This window comes from Bos javanicus, chromosome 29 (genome assembly GCF_032452875.1).
Source record: "Bos javanicus breed banteng chromosome 29, ARS-OSU_banteng_1.0, whole genome shotgun sequence".
NCBI lineage: Eukaryota > Metazoa > Chordata > Mammalia > Artiodactyla > Bovidae > Bos > Bos javanicus.
This window is the reverse complement of record NC_083896.1, coordinates 12,948,254-12,961,362: the sequence shown is the minus strand read 5'-3', so window position 1 is coordinate 12,961,362 and position 13,109 is coordinate 12,948,254. Positions and strand designations below refer to the sequence as shown.

The 13,109-nt window shown below is 42.8% G+C and overlaps 1 protein-coding gene across 5 annotated transcripts in view; it reads right to left on the bottom strand.

The window, feature by feature from the left end:
• PRCP (prolylcarboxypeptidase) overlaps positions 1-13,088 on the bottom strand; it is an 86,159-nt gene extending 73,071 nt beyond the window's left edge. The window contains exons 1-2 of one of the 5 annotated variants that reach the window (XM_061406136.1): positions 13,013-13,088; positions 11,237-11,433 (exon numbers count right to left, since the gene is read on the bottom strand). In XM_061406136.1, coding sequence (XP_061262120.1) covers positions 11,237-11,410 — 174 coding nt within the window. In that variant the 5' untranslated portion in view covers positions 11,411-11,433; positions 13,013-13,088. Of the gene's footprint in view, positions 1-11,236; positions 11,434-12,560; positions 12,706-12,971 lie in introns of those variants that run through there. The other 4 variants (XM_061406135.1, XM_061406138.1, XM_061406139.1 and 1 more) reach the window with 4 other exon arrangements.
• Between the last annotated feature and the right edge of the window lie 21 nt (positions 13,089-13,109).

The following is a 13,109-nucleotide window of genomic DNA, read 5'->3' as shown; positions in this document are numbered from 1 at the left end:
CTCACAGCAACTCAACACCAAGTCATGTTCTTAAAATCAATGAAAACTTCAAAGAAGGAATATCCACACCAAGAGTGTGTAAGTGGAAATAGTAACACTGACTTCACAATGTTGACTGCCCACCTCTCGCCTCATCACCTCTGCCCTGTCTCAGTCTTACTGACCTCCTTTCAATTCCTCCTACTTGTTTCTAAATTAGTATCTTGTACACAGTATATCCTCTATTTGGACAAAAATCTCAATCACCTCCCTTCTCCTGGCCAATAATTCCTCCTCAGCTTCCTGCCTCTGCTTTAACACCATTGCTGACCGGAGGACTTCCTGATATCCAAGACTTAGGACCCTACTGTGGCTCCCACAACATATTATTTCCTTAAAACACACATCATACTTGTAATTACTTATCACTATCTTCTTTCCCATTAAAATGAAGTTTCATGAGGTATGTCTTTGCTTTCCCCTTATCCCTAGCAACTGACAGTATATGGCACATAGGAAGAGTTCAATAAATATGTGTCAAGTGAATATATAACTGTGTTGTTTTCCTCTATAAATGTTAGATATCATAACTTCTATAATAGTTATACTTTCATACATGTAAATTCTATCACACAACCAAACTGAAGGGATACTGTGGGAAAGTTCCTAAAGAAATCTGACTTTAATAAAACTGTCTTTTCCTTACACCGTGTGGACAGTTCTCACAATATAAATAGCAAGAAAGAGAACATCATGAGCCTGACAGAGACATAGCAGCTGTTTCTCTCCATTCACAGCACCACAGGCAACTTGGAACTAACTGACTCATATACAACAGATAGCAAGGATTTACAAACACACATGGTTAATTAGCCTCTGTTTGCAAATGAAAAGCAAAAAAAAAAAAAACAAACCATAAAAATACTGCCTTTACTTTAGCTCTCTAATAAACAAAGGCACTTCACAATCACCAGAGAAGTAGCTTTGAAGGAGATATTGTTCCTGAAATATTCATTCTTCACCCTTCCCTCAGCCCACATCCATACACATACAGGGACTGCTGCACTCCCTTCCATGACCCTTCTCTGTAGATATGCTGAGAAAAAGGTCAGTACAGTTCACCTCCAGATCATCAAAATAAGAGGATGAAAACAAGTAGGCCTGTTCTTATTTGCCTGGCTTCCTACCTTGTTCCCTCAAAGCATCTTAAACAGCTGGGAATCAAGTTTCCATACTCTTCCCTTCCCTATGCATACACACCCCTTCCTTACCTCAATGTGCAGGGAAGCAGGAAAAGGGAAGGGGAGAGATACTGATTCAAAAAACATTTGTGCAGACGATATTCTAAGTAAAACAATGTGCAAAGGGCTGTGAAGGAGTACGGATACTTACAAGACAGGCTTCCTGCTTTGAAAGGGGAACAAAAGGTTTTAACACAAGGCTAGAGTTAAGACAAATGCCATGAGACAACTACAAAGAAAGATCTGACCAATCACACACTTTCTGGCCCCTGGAGGAGGAGTGTCTGAGATGGGGCTTAAAAAATGGAAGGGGTTGATAAAGGAGGAAAGAGGCAAGGGAGAGGCATTCCAAGCAAAGGGAACAATGTGGGTAAAAACACAGAAACAGGAAAGCAATGGGCATGTGTGGAGAACAGATTAGCAAACTGGAAAGGTGGGTTGGAGCCAAAGGGTGGAAGGCCTCAAACACTACAGGATTTTTTTCTTGAGAAAGCAAAAAATCAGGAAACATTGCAGGTCCTGAGAAGAAGAGTGGTTTGACTGAACGGAGGTGATTAATGTGGCCCATGGGGACTGCAGTGGAGGAGGAACTACAGGTTGCAAGGAGGACCAGTTAAGACTCTTTCAGGGACTTCCTTGGTGGTCTAGTAGATAAGAATTCACCTTGCAATACAGAGGACATGGGTTTGATCCCTGGTTGGGGAACTAGGATCCCAAATATCACAGAACAATTAAACCTGCATGTCACAACTAAGACCTGATACAATTATTAAACAAATAGTTTAAAAAAAAAAGACTCAGGGAAACCTTCCTGAGATAAGCCTTTCCATTCCACTGTACACCCATATGTATACATACAAACCACCTTACTTATTTAACGTATATGCAGAGTACATCATGCGAAATGCCAGGCTGGACAAAGCACAAGCTGGGATCAAGATTGCCAGAAGAAATATCAATAACCTCAAATATGCAGATGACACCACTCTTATGACAGAAAGTGAAGAGGAACTTTAGAGCCTCTTGATGAAAGTGAAGGAAGAGACTGAAAAAGTCAGCTTAAAACTCAAGGAAGATCATGGCATCCTGTCCCATCATTTCATGGCAAATAGATGGGGAAACAATGGAAACAGTGAGAGACTATTTTTTTTGGTTCCAAAATCACTGCAGATGGTGACTGCAGCCATGAAATTAAAAGACGCTTGCTCCTTGGAAGAAAAGCTATGATCAACCTAGACAGCATATTAAAAAGCAGAGACATTACTTTGCCAGCCAAAGTCCATCTAGTCAAAACTATGGTTTTTCCAGTAGTCATGTATGGATGTGAGTTGGACCATAAAGAAGGCTGAGTGCCAAAGAATTTGAACTTTGCTTCTGAACTGTGGTGTTGGAGAAGACTCTTGAGAGTCCCGTGGACTGCAACCAGTTTGGGATGGATCGAACCAGTCCAACCTAAAGGAAATCAATCCTGAATATTCAGGATTATTATCCTGGAGAAGGAAATTGCAACCCACTCCAGTACTCATGCCTGGAAAATTCCATGGATGGAGGAGCCTGGTGGGCTACAGTCTATGGGGCTGCAGAGTCGGACATGACTGAGCGACTTCACTTTCTTTTTCTTTTCCTGAATATTCATTGGAATGACTGATGCTGAAGCTGAAGCTCCAATACTTTGGCCACCTGATGGGAAGAAGTGACTCATTGGAAAAGGCTCTGATGCTGGGAAAGATTGAAGGCGGGAGGAGAAAGGGACAAAAGAGGATAAGATGGTTGGATGGCATCACTGACTTGATGGACAGGAGTTTGAACAAGCTCCAGGAGTTGGTGATGGACAGGGAAGCCTGGTGTGCTGCAGTCCATGGGGTCGCAAAGAGTCAGGACACAACTGAGCAACTGAACTGATCACCTTGCTTCCCAGGTGTCACAGTGGTAAAGAATCCTCCTGCCAATCAGGAGCTGCAGGAGACAAAGATTCAATCTCTGGGTCAGGAAGATGCTCTGGAGTAAGAAATGGCAACCCACTCAAATATTCTTGCCTGGAAAATTCTATGAACAAATGAACCTGGTGGGCTATAGTTCATGGGGTCACAAAGAGTCAGACAAAACTGAGCACACATCACCTTGCTCATTTCCTTCAAGGCAATCATTACAGTCTATAATTATCTTATGTTTATTTGCTTATTTCTACTTCCTAACCAGAAAATAAGTTCCACATGAGCAGTCCAACTATTGTCTCAAGAACCGTGCCTGCCATATATACAGACTGTCAGTAATTTTTTTTTTTTTTAATGGTAACAGTGCCACAAGGAGAAAGTCATCATTTAACCAGATGAGTCTGGTTCTGAGTCAGAACTATAGATCCAGGAGAAAAGGGAATTCTCCTACACTTCTGGTGGGAATGTAAGTTGATACAGCCTCTTTGGAAGAAGTATGGAGATCCCTTAATAAGCTAGGAATAAAACCATCATGTGATCCAGTAACCCTACTCCTAGGCATGAGTGCCAAAACTGAAAAAGACACATGTACCCCAATGTTCACTGCAGCACTATTTATAATAGCTGGGACATTGAAGCAACCTAGATGTCCATCAACAGATGAATGGATAAAGAAGCTCTGGTACATATATACGATGGAATACTACTCAGCCATAAAAAGGAATGCATTTGAGTCGGTTCTAATGAGATGGATGAACCTAGAGCCTATTATACAGAGTTAAGAAAGTCAGAAAAAGGAATATAAATATCATATACAGATGCATATAAATGGAATCTAGAAAGATGGTACTGATGAATTAATTTTCAGGGCAGCAATGGAGAAACAGACATAGAGAACAGACCTATGGACATGGGGGAAGGGAAGGAGAGAGAGGGTGAGATTTATGGAGATGGTAACATAGAAACTTACAATACCATATGTAAGCTAGATAACCAATAGGAATTTGCTATATGACTCAGAGAACTCAAACAGGGGCTCTTTGACAATTCAGAAGGGTGAGATGGGGAAGGAGATGGGAGGGAGGTTCAGGAGGGAAGGAACATGGGTGTACTTATGGCTGATTCTTGTTGATATATGACAGAAACCACAAAATTCTGTAAAGCAATTATCCTTCAATCAAAAAAATTAAGTGACCAAAAAAATCCTTAAAAAAAAAACAAACCTACAGATTTAAGTAGAAATATTAGGAGGCAGAGTGAGGTAGTGATTAGAATACACTTGGTACCTCAGTTCCTCCATCTATAAATTGGGAATAGCAGTACCAAAACCACATGAGGTCAATGGGAGAATTAATGAGCTAATATGTGTGAAGTGTTTATATAAACATAAATATAATGCTCTATGTTATAAATATTGTATCAGTGGGAGAGCTAATTTTTAATTTAAAAAACATTTTACATGATCTCAGTCTGTATCTTACTCAAAGTTGAGATAGAAAAATTGTTGAGGTCTCATCTGTCCATAGGGTCGCACAGAATCGGACACAACTGAAGCGACTTAGCATGTATGCATGCACTGGAGAAGGAAATGGCAACCCACTCCAGTGTTCTTGCCTGGAGAGGACAGAGGAGCCTGGTGGGCTGCTGTCCATGGGGTCACACAGAGTCGGACACGACTGAAGCAACTTAGCAGCAGCAGCCGCAGCATTTACCAAAGGCAATTAATGGTAGGGCAAAAAACAGAACTTCTGCCCACATCCCTACCTGATATATTAATATATATCCACTCTTGATATAATTCCCTATAGATAGGAGGCACTCATGAACAGAATTACAGGTGCATCAGAGATCAGCAGATCTAATCTTCTCATCTTACATATTAGTACACTGAGATCTAGAGTGAAGCAACTTGCCCAACATAGTAGTACAAGTTAGTAGCAGGGCTGATACTAGCAACCAAATTTTGAAAGTGTTGTGTTTTATGTACTAAAGCATAAAACCCCTGTAATATGCAGATGGATATAAACATGCATGCTTAGTCACTCAGTTGTGTCCAATGCTTTGTGACCCCATGGACTGTAGCCCACCAGGCTCTTTTCTCCATAGAATTTCCCAGGCAAGAATACTTGAGCGGATTGCCATTTCCTACTCCAAGTGATATTCCTGACCAAGGATCAAACCTGAGTCTCTTGTGTCTCCTGCATTGCAGGCAAATTCTTCACCATTGTACCACCTGACAGTATAATCTCTAAAATTAATTTTGCTGAAACTACATTTTAGCATTAATTGGTAAAATATTCAAAACTCAGCTATTAGAAAGACAGTGTTAGATTTAGTATTATCAAGGAGGTACTTGAAAAAACCTGAAAGGATACAATTATTATCATACATTTTTCTCTCCACAATTTACCAAAACTAAAAATAGTATAGGAAAAAAGTGGAATTAGCTTCACACGCCTTTTTTTATGTATCAGTCTTATGTGAAAGAAAATAATTTCAAATGAGGAAAAAAGTTAATTTCTATGTTCTATTTACAAGTGTACTATACTACATCCCACTGAAAAAAAAGAAACATTTGCACTAGTTAAGTAACAGAAAAGAATTCACAAAGACTTTCATATTTGCCAGAATAACTATTTTAGATATGATACGGAATGACTTAAATATTTTATTCTGAGTGGAGAGGAGGTACATGCTCAGTTGCTCGGTCGTGTCCGACTCTTTGTGACCCCCTGGACTGTAACCCACCCAGCTCCTCTGTCCATGGGATGATCCTGGCAAGAATACTAGAGTGGGTTGCTATTTTCTCCTCCAGAGGATCTTCCCCACCGAGGGATCGAACCCCCATCTTCTGCAGCTCCTGCATTGGCAGGCAGATTCTTTACCACTGAGCCACCTGGGAAGCCCCCAGAGAAGAAGTTAAAGCCATATGAAAAAACTGCAAGGTAAAATAAAAATAACATTTACCATTTACTAAGTGTTTACCAAGGGATCTAAACTGTGCAGCTGCTGCTGCTGCTAAGTCGCTTCAATCGTATCAGACTCTGTGCAACCCCATAGATGGCAGCTCACCAGGCTCCTCTGTCCCTGGGATTCTCCAGGCAAGAATACTGGAGTGGGTTGCCATTTCCTTCTCCAATGCATGAAAGTGAAAAGTGAAAGTGAAGTCGCTTATTTGTGTCTGACTCTTTGCGACCCCATGGACTGCAGCCCACCAGGCTCCCCCGTCCATGGGATTCTTCAGGCAAGAGCACTGGAGTGGGGTGCCATTTCCTTCTCCACTAAACTGTGCTAAATAAACACTTTACACATATCAGCTTATTTCACAACAAATCTGTGAGATGAATAGTATAACTGGCCCTATTTTGCTGATTATAAAAATAGAAGCTCACAGTAACTTGTCTGAAATTACTCAGGTAGTGTTAGAAACAGAATGCATTCTCAAACCTGTATGGTTGTCAAGCTCTATCAAGTTCCTAATCCTCAACAGTTTTGATCAAGATCAATTCATCATAGCTTACAAGTGAACTACATGACCCCTTCTGACAACAATTCTGTAAGTAAAAACAGAAATCAGTTCAGAATTCATATAATATTTGTGGCAGTATGCTCCAGGCATAAGGGGAAGGTCATCAATAGATGAACCAGTAAGAAGAGGAGAAAGGAAAAATGAAAAGAAGAACAGGAGGAGAAAAAGCGATAGGCCCTTCCAAGGCACCTGACACAGCTCCATTTTATTAGACATTCACTAGGACCACCATGACAAGAAAGGGAAACCCAGAATAGGAATTGAAAGTAGAACTGTAAGGGTAGAAAGTAGAACTGTAAGCTATAAATCAAAATTGCTTCATCTACCATGATGGTCTCACCACAGACGAGGAAGGAGCTGTAGGAAGGCCCTGCAGGAGTCAGCAGCCATGAGCTCAGTGCTGGGCCAGGATGCACAGTTCTCACATAAACACCGGTCAGTAGTTAAATAAGAATAGTAGAGTATAGATGGCTGACCACTAGGTTTCTAGAAGAGGCATTACCATAAGCGTCAGCATATAGATCAACCTGAAATGCATGGCACTACAGAGAGTGTGGTTTAAAGACAGAGTAGGGGAGGAACCACCGTTTACTTCATTAAGATCCTCAATTTCCTAATGTTCCAGGCACTGTGCATGTGCTTTCCTGAATTACCATGTTTAACACTCACAACAGCCTTAGGGAGATGTAACAGTTAATTTTACATGTCAACTCAGCTGAGCCATGGTGCCCAGAATGCTCAAACATTCTAGATATTTCTGTGAAGGTGGTTTTTTTAGATGAGATTAATATTTAAAACAATAGACTTAGAGTATAGCAGCTTTACCCTCCATAATGTGGGTGGGTCTCATCCAATTAGGTGAGGCCTGAAAAGCACAAAAGACTGACTACTCTTGAGCAAGGAATTAGGCAAGTTGACTGCCTTGGGACTCAAACTGCAGCTCTTCCCTGGGTCTCCAGTCCACCAGCCTACCCTGCAGATTACAAGGCTCCTCAACAACATGAGTCAATTTCTTAAAATAAATCAATCCCTCTCTGTGAAGAAAGATATACATATACACACACACATACACACACACACCCTACTAACTGTTTCTCTAGAAATCCCTGACTAATACAGTAGATACTGATTTCTATTTTCAACAGTGAGGAAAGTAACAGCCTGAAAGGACCCATTCTCTTTCCCCGTTACATCACACAGCAAAATGCCTTCAGGATTCACATTCAGATCTGAGGGACTAGGGTGGGAGTAAGAGGGTAATAAGAACCATGGAAATTGAATAAACACAAGTCACGCATCCCAAGGAGCCCTTTACAACATTCGCATCACACATATGAGTGAATGAGTGAGTGAAAGTCACTCATCAGGTCCGACTCTTTGCGACCCTATGAACAATACAGTTCATGGAATTCTCCAGGCCAGAATACTTGAGTGGGTAGCCTTTCCCTTCTCCAGGGGATCTTCCCAACCCAGGGATCGAACCCAGATGTGGACTCTTTACCAGCTGAGCTACCAGGGAAGTCCAAGAATACTGGAGTGGGTAGCCTATCCCTTCTCCAGAAGATCTTCCTGACCCAGGAACTGTACTGGGGTCTCCTGCATTGCAGGTGGATTCTTTACCAGCTAAGCTATCAGGGAAGTCCTATCACACATACATGCAGAGCCCTTGATGTGCCCAAGTGATGTGTTATCCTTTCTCTGGTCTCCTGACTCAGTTATTTTTGATTAAAAACAAAATCAAACATTCCTACTAAATCAACATTTGAAGACTGTGAAAGAAAAGGAAATATAAATGGTAAAAAAAAATAGAAGGAAAAGATTAAAAAGGAAAATAAATAGATGATTTGTGTCATTAATTAAATGACGGTAGACCTTGCTTGGGCTTTCTTTGAGTAGTCATCCATTCACTCCCTCAACAAATATTTATTTTGTACTTTATATTTTTATGGGATTTTCTGGGTAATAGATAATGCTATCTAGCTGACACAAAATAGTAAATGTGAAAAAAGTCCAACTAAAATCAAGAAAGTTTCACAGAAAAGGTGATATTTCAGCTGGGACAGAGGTATGCATTTAACTAGCGGAGAAGAGGGGGGTATTCCGGACAGAATTTCTGACACAGTAAACTTCAATTGAGTCTATGTTCTATGTTGCTAAAAGTGTATGTGTGGAGAAGGTGGAAGGAGGTGGGGACCTATGGCAGGATATGAAGCTGAAAGACCAGCATGCAATGAGAAACAATATGAAGGACTTTGACCTTTATTCTGCAAGTAATCAGTTATGAAGGAGGGCTAAGCCTTTTTACTGAGACCATTCATGGAGTTTGCATGAATATAAGGACAACTGGGAATAGCTTAGACAGATATAACAACAGATAAAGAAATCATTATAAAGTTGAATGAAAATTAAACCTTGAATAAAGACTAAGTCTTAGGTACAATAATAATGTTTATCATTAAAAGGCATGAAAGTACTTCATCTGCTCCAACTAAAAAAATTAAAGTTGAGTTTACACATACTTTTCAATCCCAACTAAAAATTTATGGTCCAGAAAAACTGGCAATTACTATAAAACCATTATTGTGCAACAATTATTATACAACACATTTGTATATATGTGAGAGTCTTTCTCTAAACAGTGAAATAAAACTCAATTGGAGTTGATGTAAATAAAATTATTATTATGGTAATAAATCTATTTGTGGAATCTGAGTCCTAAAATGTGAACTAAATATAAGCCAGAGGGCAAAACATGGCTGAATAAGGCCAAACAGATCTTGTAAATCACCACAAATGGAAAAAGAACTGGCCTTTTATATCTAAAGAGTGAAGTGGTCAAGAAAGAAATTTACAATGAAGGAATATAAATTAGGACCTAAGAGATCATTCAGTCTCTTCTACCTTTTCATTCCCCCTCTTTTCTGCTGATAGTTCTCTCACCATTCCTAAAAGGATTATAGATATCCATTCCAGTAGTTTCCCTTCAACTTAACTTTAGTTATGGAACTCTGCAAAATCCCAGCATATAAAACAAATAAAAATATAAATCTCAGGCTGAAAGAAGTCAGAGAGTGGGGGTTCTGGGGTACCCTAACTTGGTTTCCACATGGGCCTTCACCATCCCTCTGAGACAGCTCCCCCAAAGCCTTAATTTTTCAGTAAAATGTGAAACACATTGGTCCTTTTCCAAACCTCTCAATTTACAAATGAGGAAATTGAAGCCTAGAGAATTGCCTAAAAAAAAGATGTTTCCTAGTACTCCGGCTAAAACTAGAATGCTTTCTCTTCATAATCTCTACATTTCTCGGTTAAAAATGATTTCTTATACTAGAAGTTCACGTCATCCCTCTATATCAAATTCCTACTCAAAATTCACTTAAGTTAGTAACCATCAATTTACTAAGTGTCTACTCGAGACCAAATACTTTGTTAGGGATATGTCATCTATTCTCATTTAACCACCACCAAATCCCCCAGAGGTCAAGAAATTGGGCTCAGAGAGATATATGAAACTTCCCAAGGTCACAGAGCTAGTATTAATAGATTGGAATTCTGATCTACCTAACTCCTAAAGCCAAATCTCAGACTCCTGCACTTCTAATCCCAATGTTTCCCAAATTTTTGCCTATCTTTTCACATGCATGCACATACACGTGCTCAGTCGCTCAGTCATGTTCAACTCTTTGAGACCCCACTGAATGTAGCCCATCAGGCTCCTGTGTCCATGGGATTTCTCAGGCAAGAATTTTGGGGTGGGTTGCCATTTCCTACTCCAGGGGATCTTCCCCCACCCAAGAATCAAACCCCCATCTCTTTTATCTCCTGCCTTAGCAGGCAGATTCTCTACCACTGTGCTACCTGGGAAGGTCATCTATCTTTTCACAGGCTCCCAGAACTTTAAGTGATATTGTCATTTCACAAAAGATGTACTTCCTCATCCAGGCTTCTCAGGAAATACCTACCTCATGCTTCAGCCAAGCACAAAGACATCATGCCTACCTTAAACCTCTGAACTCAAAATTCAGAACTATAAAGATGCTCACCTTCACTCCCCCCTCCAAATTTTGACAGACTCCTACAACTTCCAGGGAAAGTTGAAAACTCTTAATGAAAGGGCTACAAAAGCAACAACTCTGAGCTGAGCATTAGACAACAGACTGGCATTTTAGATTGAAAAAATATTATATATTATCTGGTAAGATATTAGAAATGTGAACTTAGGTGCTGCTTTGGGACAAAAGATGACTGTCACCGCGACGTAGGCTCCAGAGCTGGCATTAAATAACTTGAATTTGGCAGGAGGTCAAAGGAATTTTAGGGCATCCTCTGCAAGCAGGAGTTGAAGTGACTGTGATGGTCAATCACAGAAGGGAGTGTAGAGCCAGAAATGACAATAAATTACTGGTGACCGAAGGTGAGTTTAAACACCTTGGGGCCCCCGGACAAGTCCTCAGCATTAGGGTTCTACAATTTCGGATGAGCTCTGGTGCCCAAAAACCACAAAACCCCAGTCCTCGCCACCCACTCGGACACCCCAACCTTTTTGGCCTTACCTTCTGTTGGATGTAGCGAATCGAATACTTCAGGGTAATAGTGGGGCGGGATCTGAAGCCGGTTGACCAGGGTAGGCTGCTAGGGGCCCTCAGTGACGGCGATACGGGGTTGGTGGCCCCAGGAGTCAGGAAAGCTAGGAGCAGGAGCAGGAGCAGGAGGGAGCAGCGCCCCATGGCTCAGGACCGTGGCTGCAGAGCTGGTAGGAGGGAGACAGGCAGATGCACGCAGCCCCGCCCAGCCCGCAGCTCTGCCCCCGAGACAGGCCCCTCCTTCCCGGGGGAAACCCAATGCCACCCCGCCCCTCAGTTGCTACTGCTGCTAAGTCGCTTCAGACGTGTCCGACTCTGTGCGACCCCATAGACGGCAGCCCACCAGGCTCCCCCGTCCCTGGAATTCTCCAGGCAAGAACACTGGAGTGGGTTGCCATTTTCTTCTCCAATGCATGCAAGTGAAAAGTGCAAGTGAAGTCCCTCAGTCGTGTCCGGCACTCAGCGACCCCATGGACTGCAGCCTTCCAAGCTCTTCTGTCCATGGGATTTTCCAGGCAAGAGTACTGGAGTGGGGTGCCATTGCCTTCTCCGTAAAGCCTCTCAAATTCCAATTGCCCAAGCCATTCCGACCCCCGTCCCAGTCCCACAGGGCGCCGCCAGGTTTCATTTCCCTCTTGTACCGTCCCCTTACCTTCCGACTCAAAGCCTGCCTTTATCATCCCAGGGCCCCTCCTATCTGACCTCTGAACCCCATTCTTAACTATATCACCCCCCCACAAACACTTTCTTTCCATCCTATATCCTCCCCTTTATCGTCACTGCCAAACTCTGCCCTGTCCACCTCTATTTCATCGCCACATCCTTGTCTTCCGCAAATCCTACATAATAATAGTGTGTGCATGCGTGCAAACGTGCCAGGCCGCTTGGGTCGTGTCCAACTCTTTGCGACCCTATAGACAGTAGCCTGCCAGGCTCCTCTGTCCATGGGATTCTCCAGGCAAGAATACTAGAGTGAGTTGCCATGCCCTCCTCCAGGGGAATCTTCCCAACCCAAGGATCTAACCCAAGTTCCCCCCATTGCAGGCGGATTCTTTAGCGTCTGAGCCACCAGGGAAGCCCCGGGAAGGGCTACTGCCAACTTAAAACTGGTACTCGCCACCAGCTCTACAAGGACTAAATCATTCACTAGTCACTCAGCCCTGACAGTCAAAACACTCTGAAAGGAGGAGCTCAGGGTACAGATCTGCTCCTCCTGACTGGCAGCGGCATCTGCCAATCCGTGTTAATGTGTGCATATCCTGCCCTTTTCACTAAAACCATGTATACTACTAACCTATCCCCACTAGGTCTGGCTCCTTTGCACCGCCACCTCCATGTCAGCCTAATCACCTCCTAGGGCACTCTGTCGGACCCACACAGTCCACTTCTCAACGGAAGTCGCCCCGGAATCCCACTAGGTCCCGGTCCCTGCTTCAAAGCTTCCGGCACCCAGCTTCGGACCCTGCCTTCCTCTCTCCTTGGGTGCAGTCCCAGCCTCAGCAGGCGGAGTCCCCTTCGGTCTTCCGACTCTCCCACCACCAACTTCCGCTTCTCCTTCCAGTCAGCCAGGTGAACCTCAGTCTGAGGGGCGCTCCCACCCACTACCACCCTTCCCGGGGTCCCTACGCCTAGCTGGCTCAACGCTGCCTCAAAACCAACTGTACAGACTGTACTACTGCTCAATCAGTTGACAAAGGACACTTGCCTAACCCTCTCCGACAAAAATGGTCGTTCCCAAAACCTCACAGGTTGTCGCGCTACATCTCCACCCTCGGCGGCGTCTTCTTCTGATTGGCTCTGAGACCAGACGGTCATGGCGTCACTTCCGGCGGAAGGAGGAGCG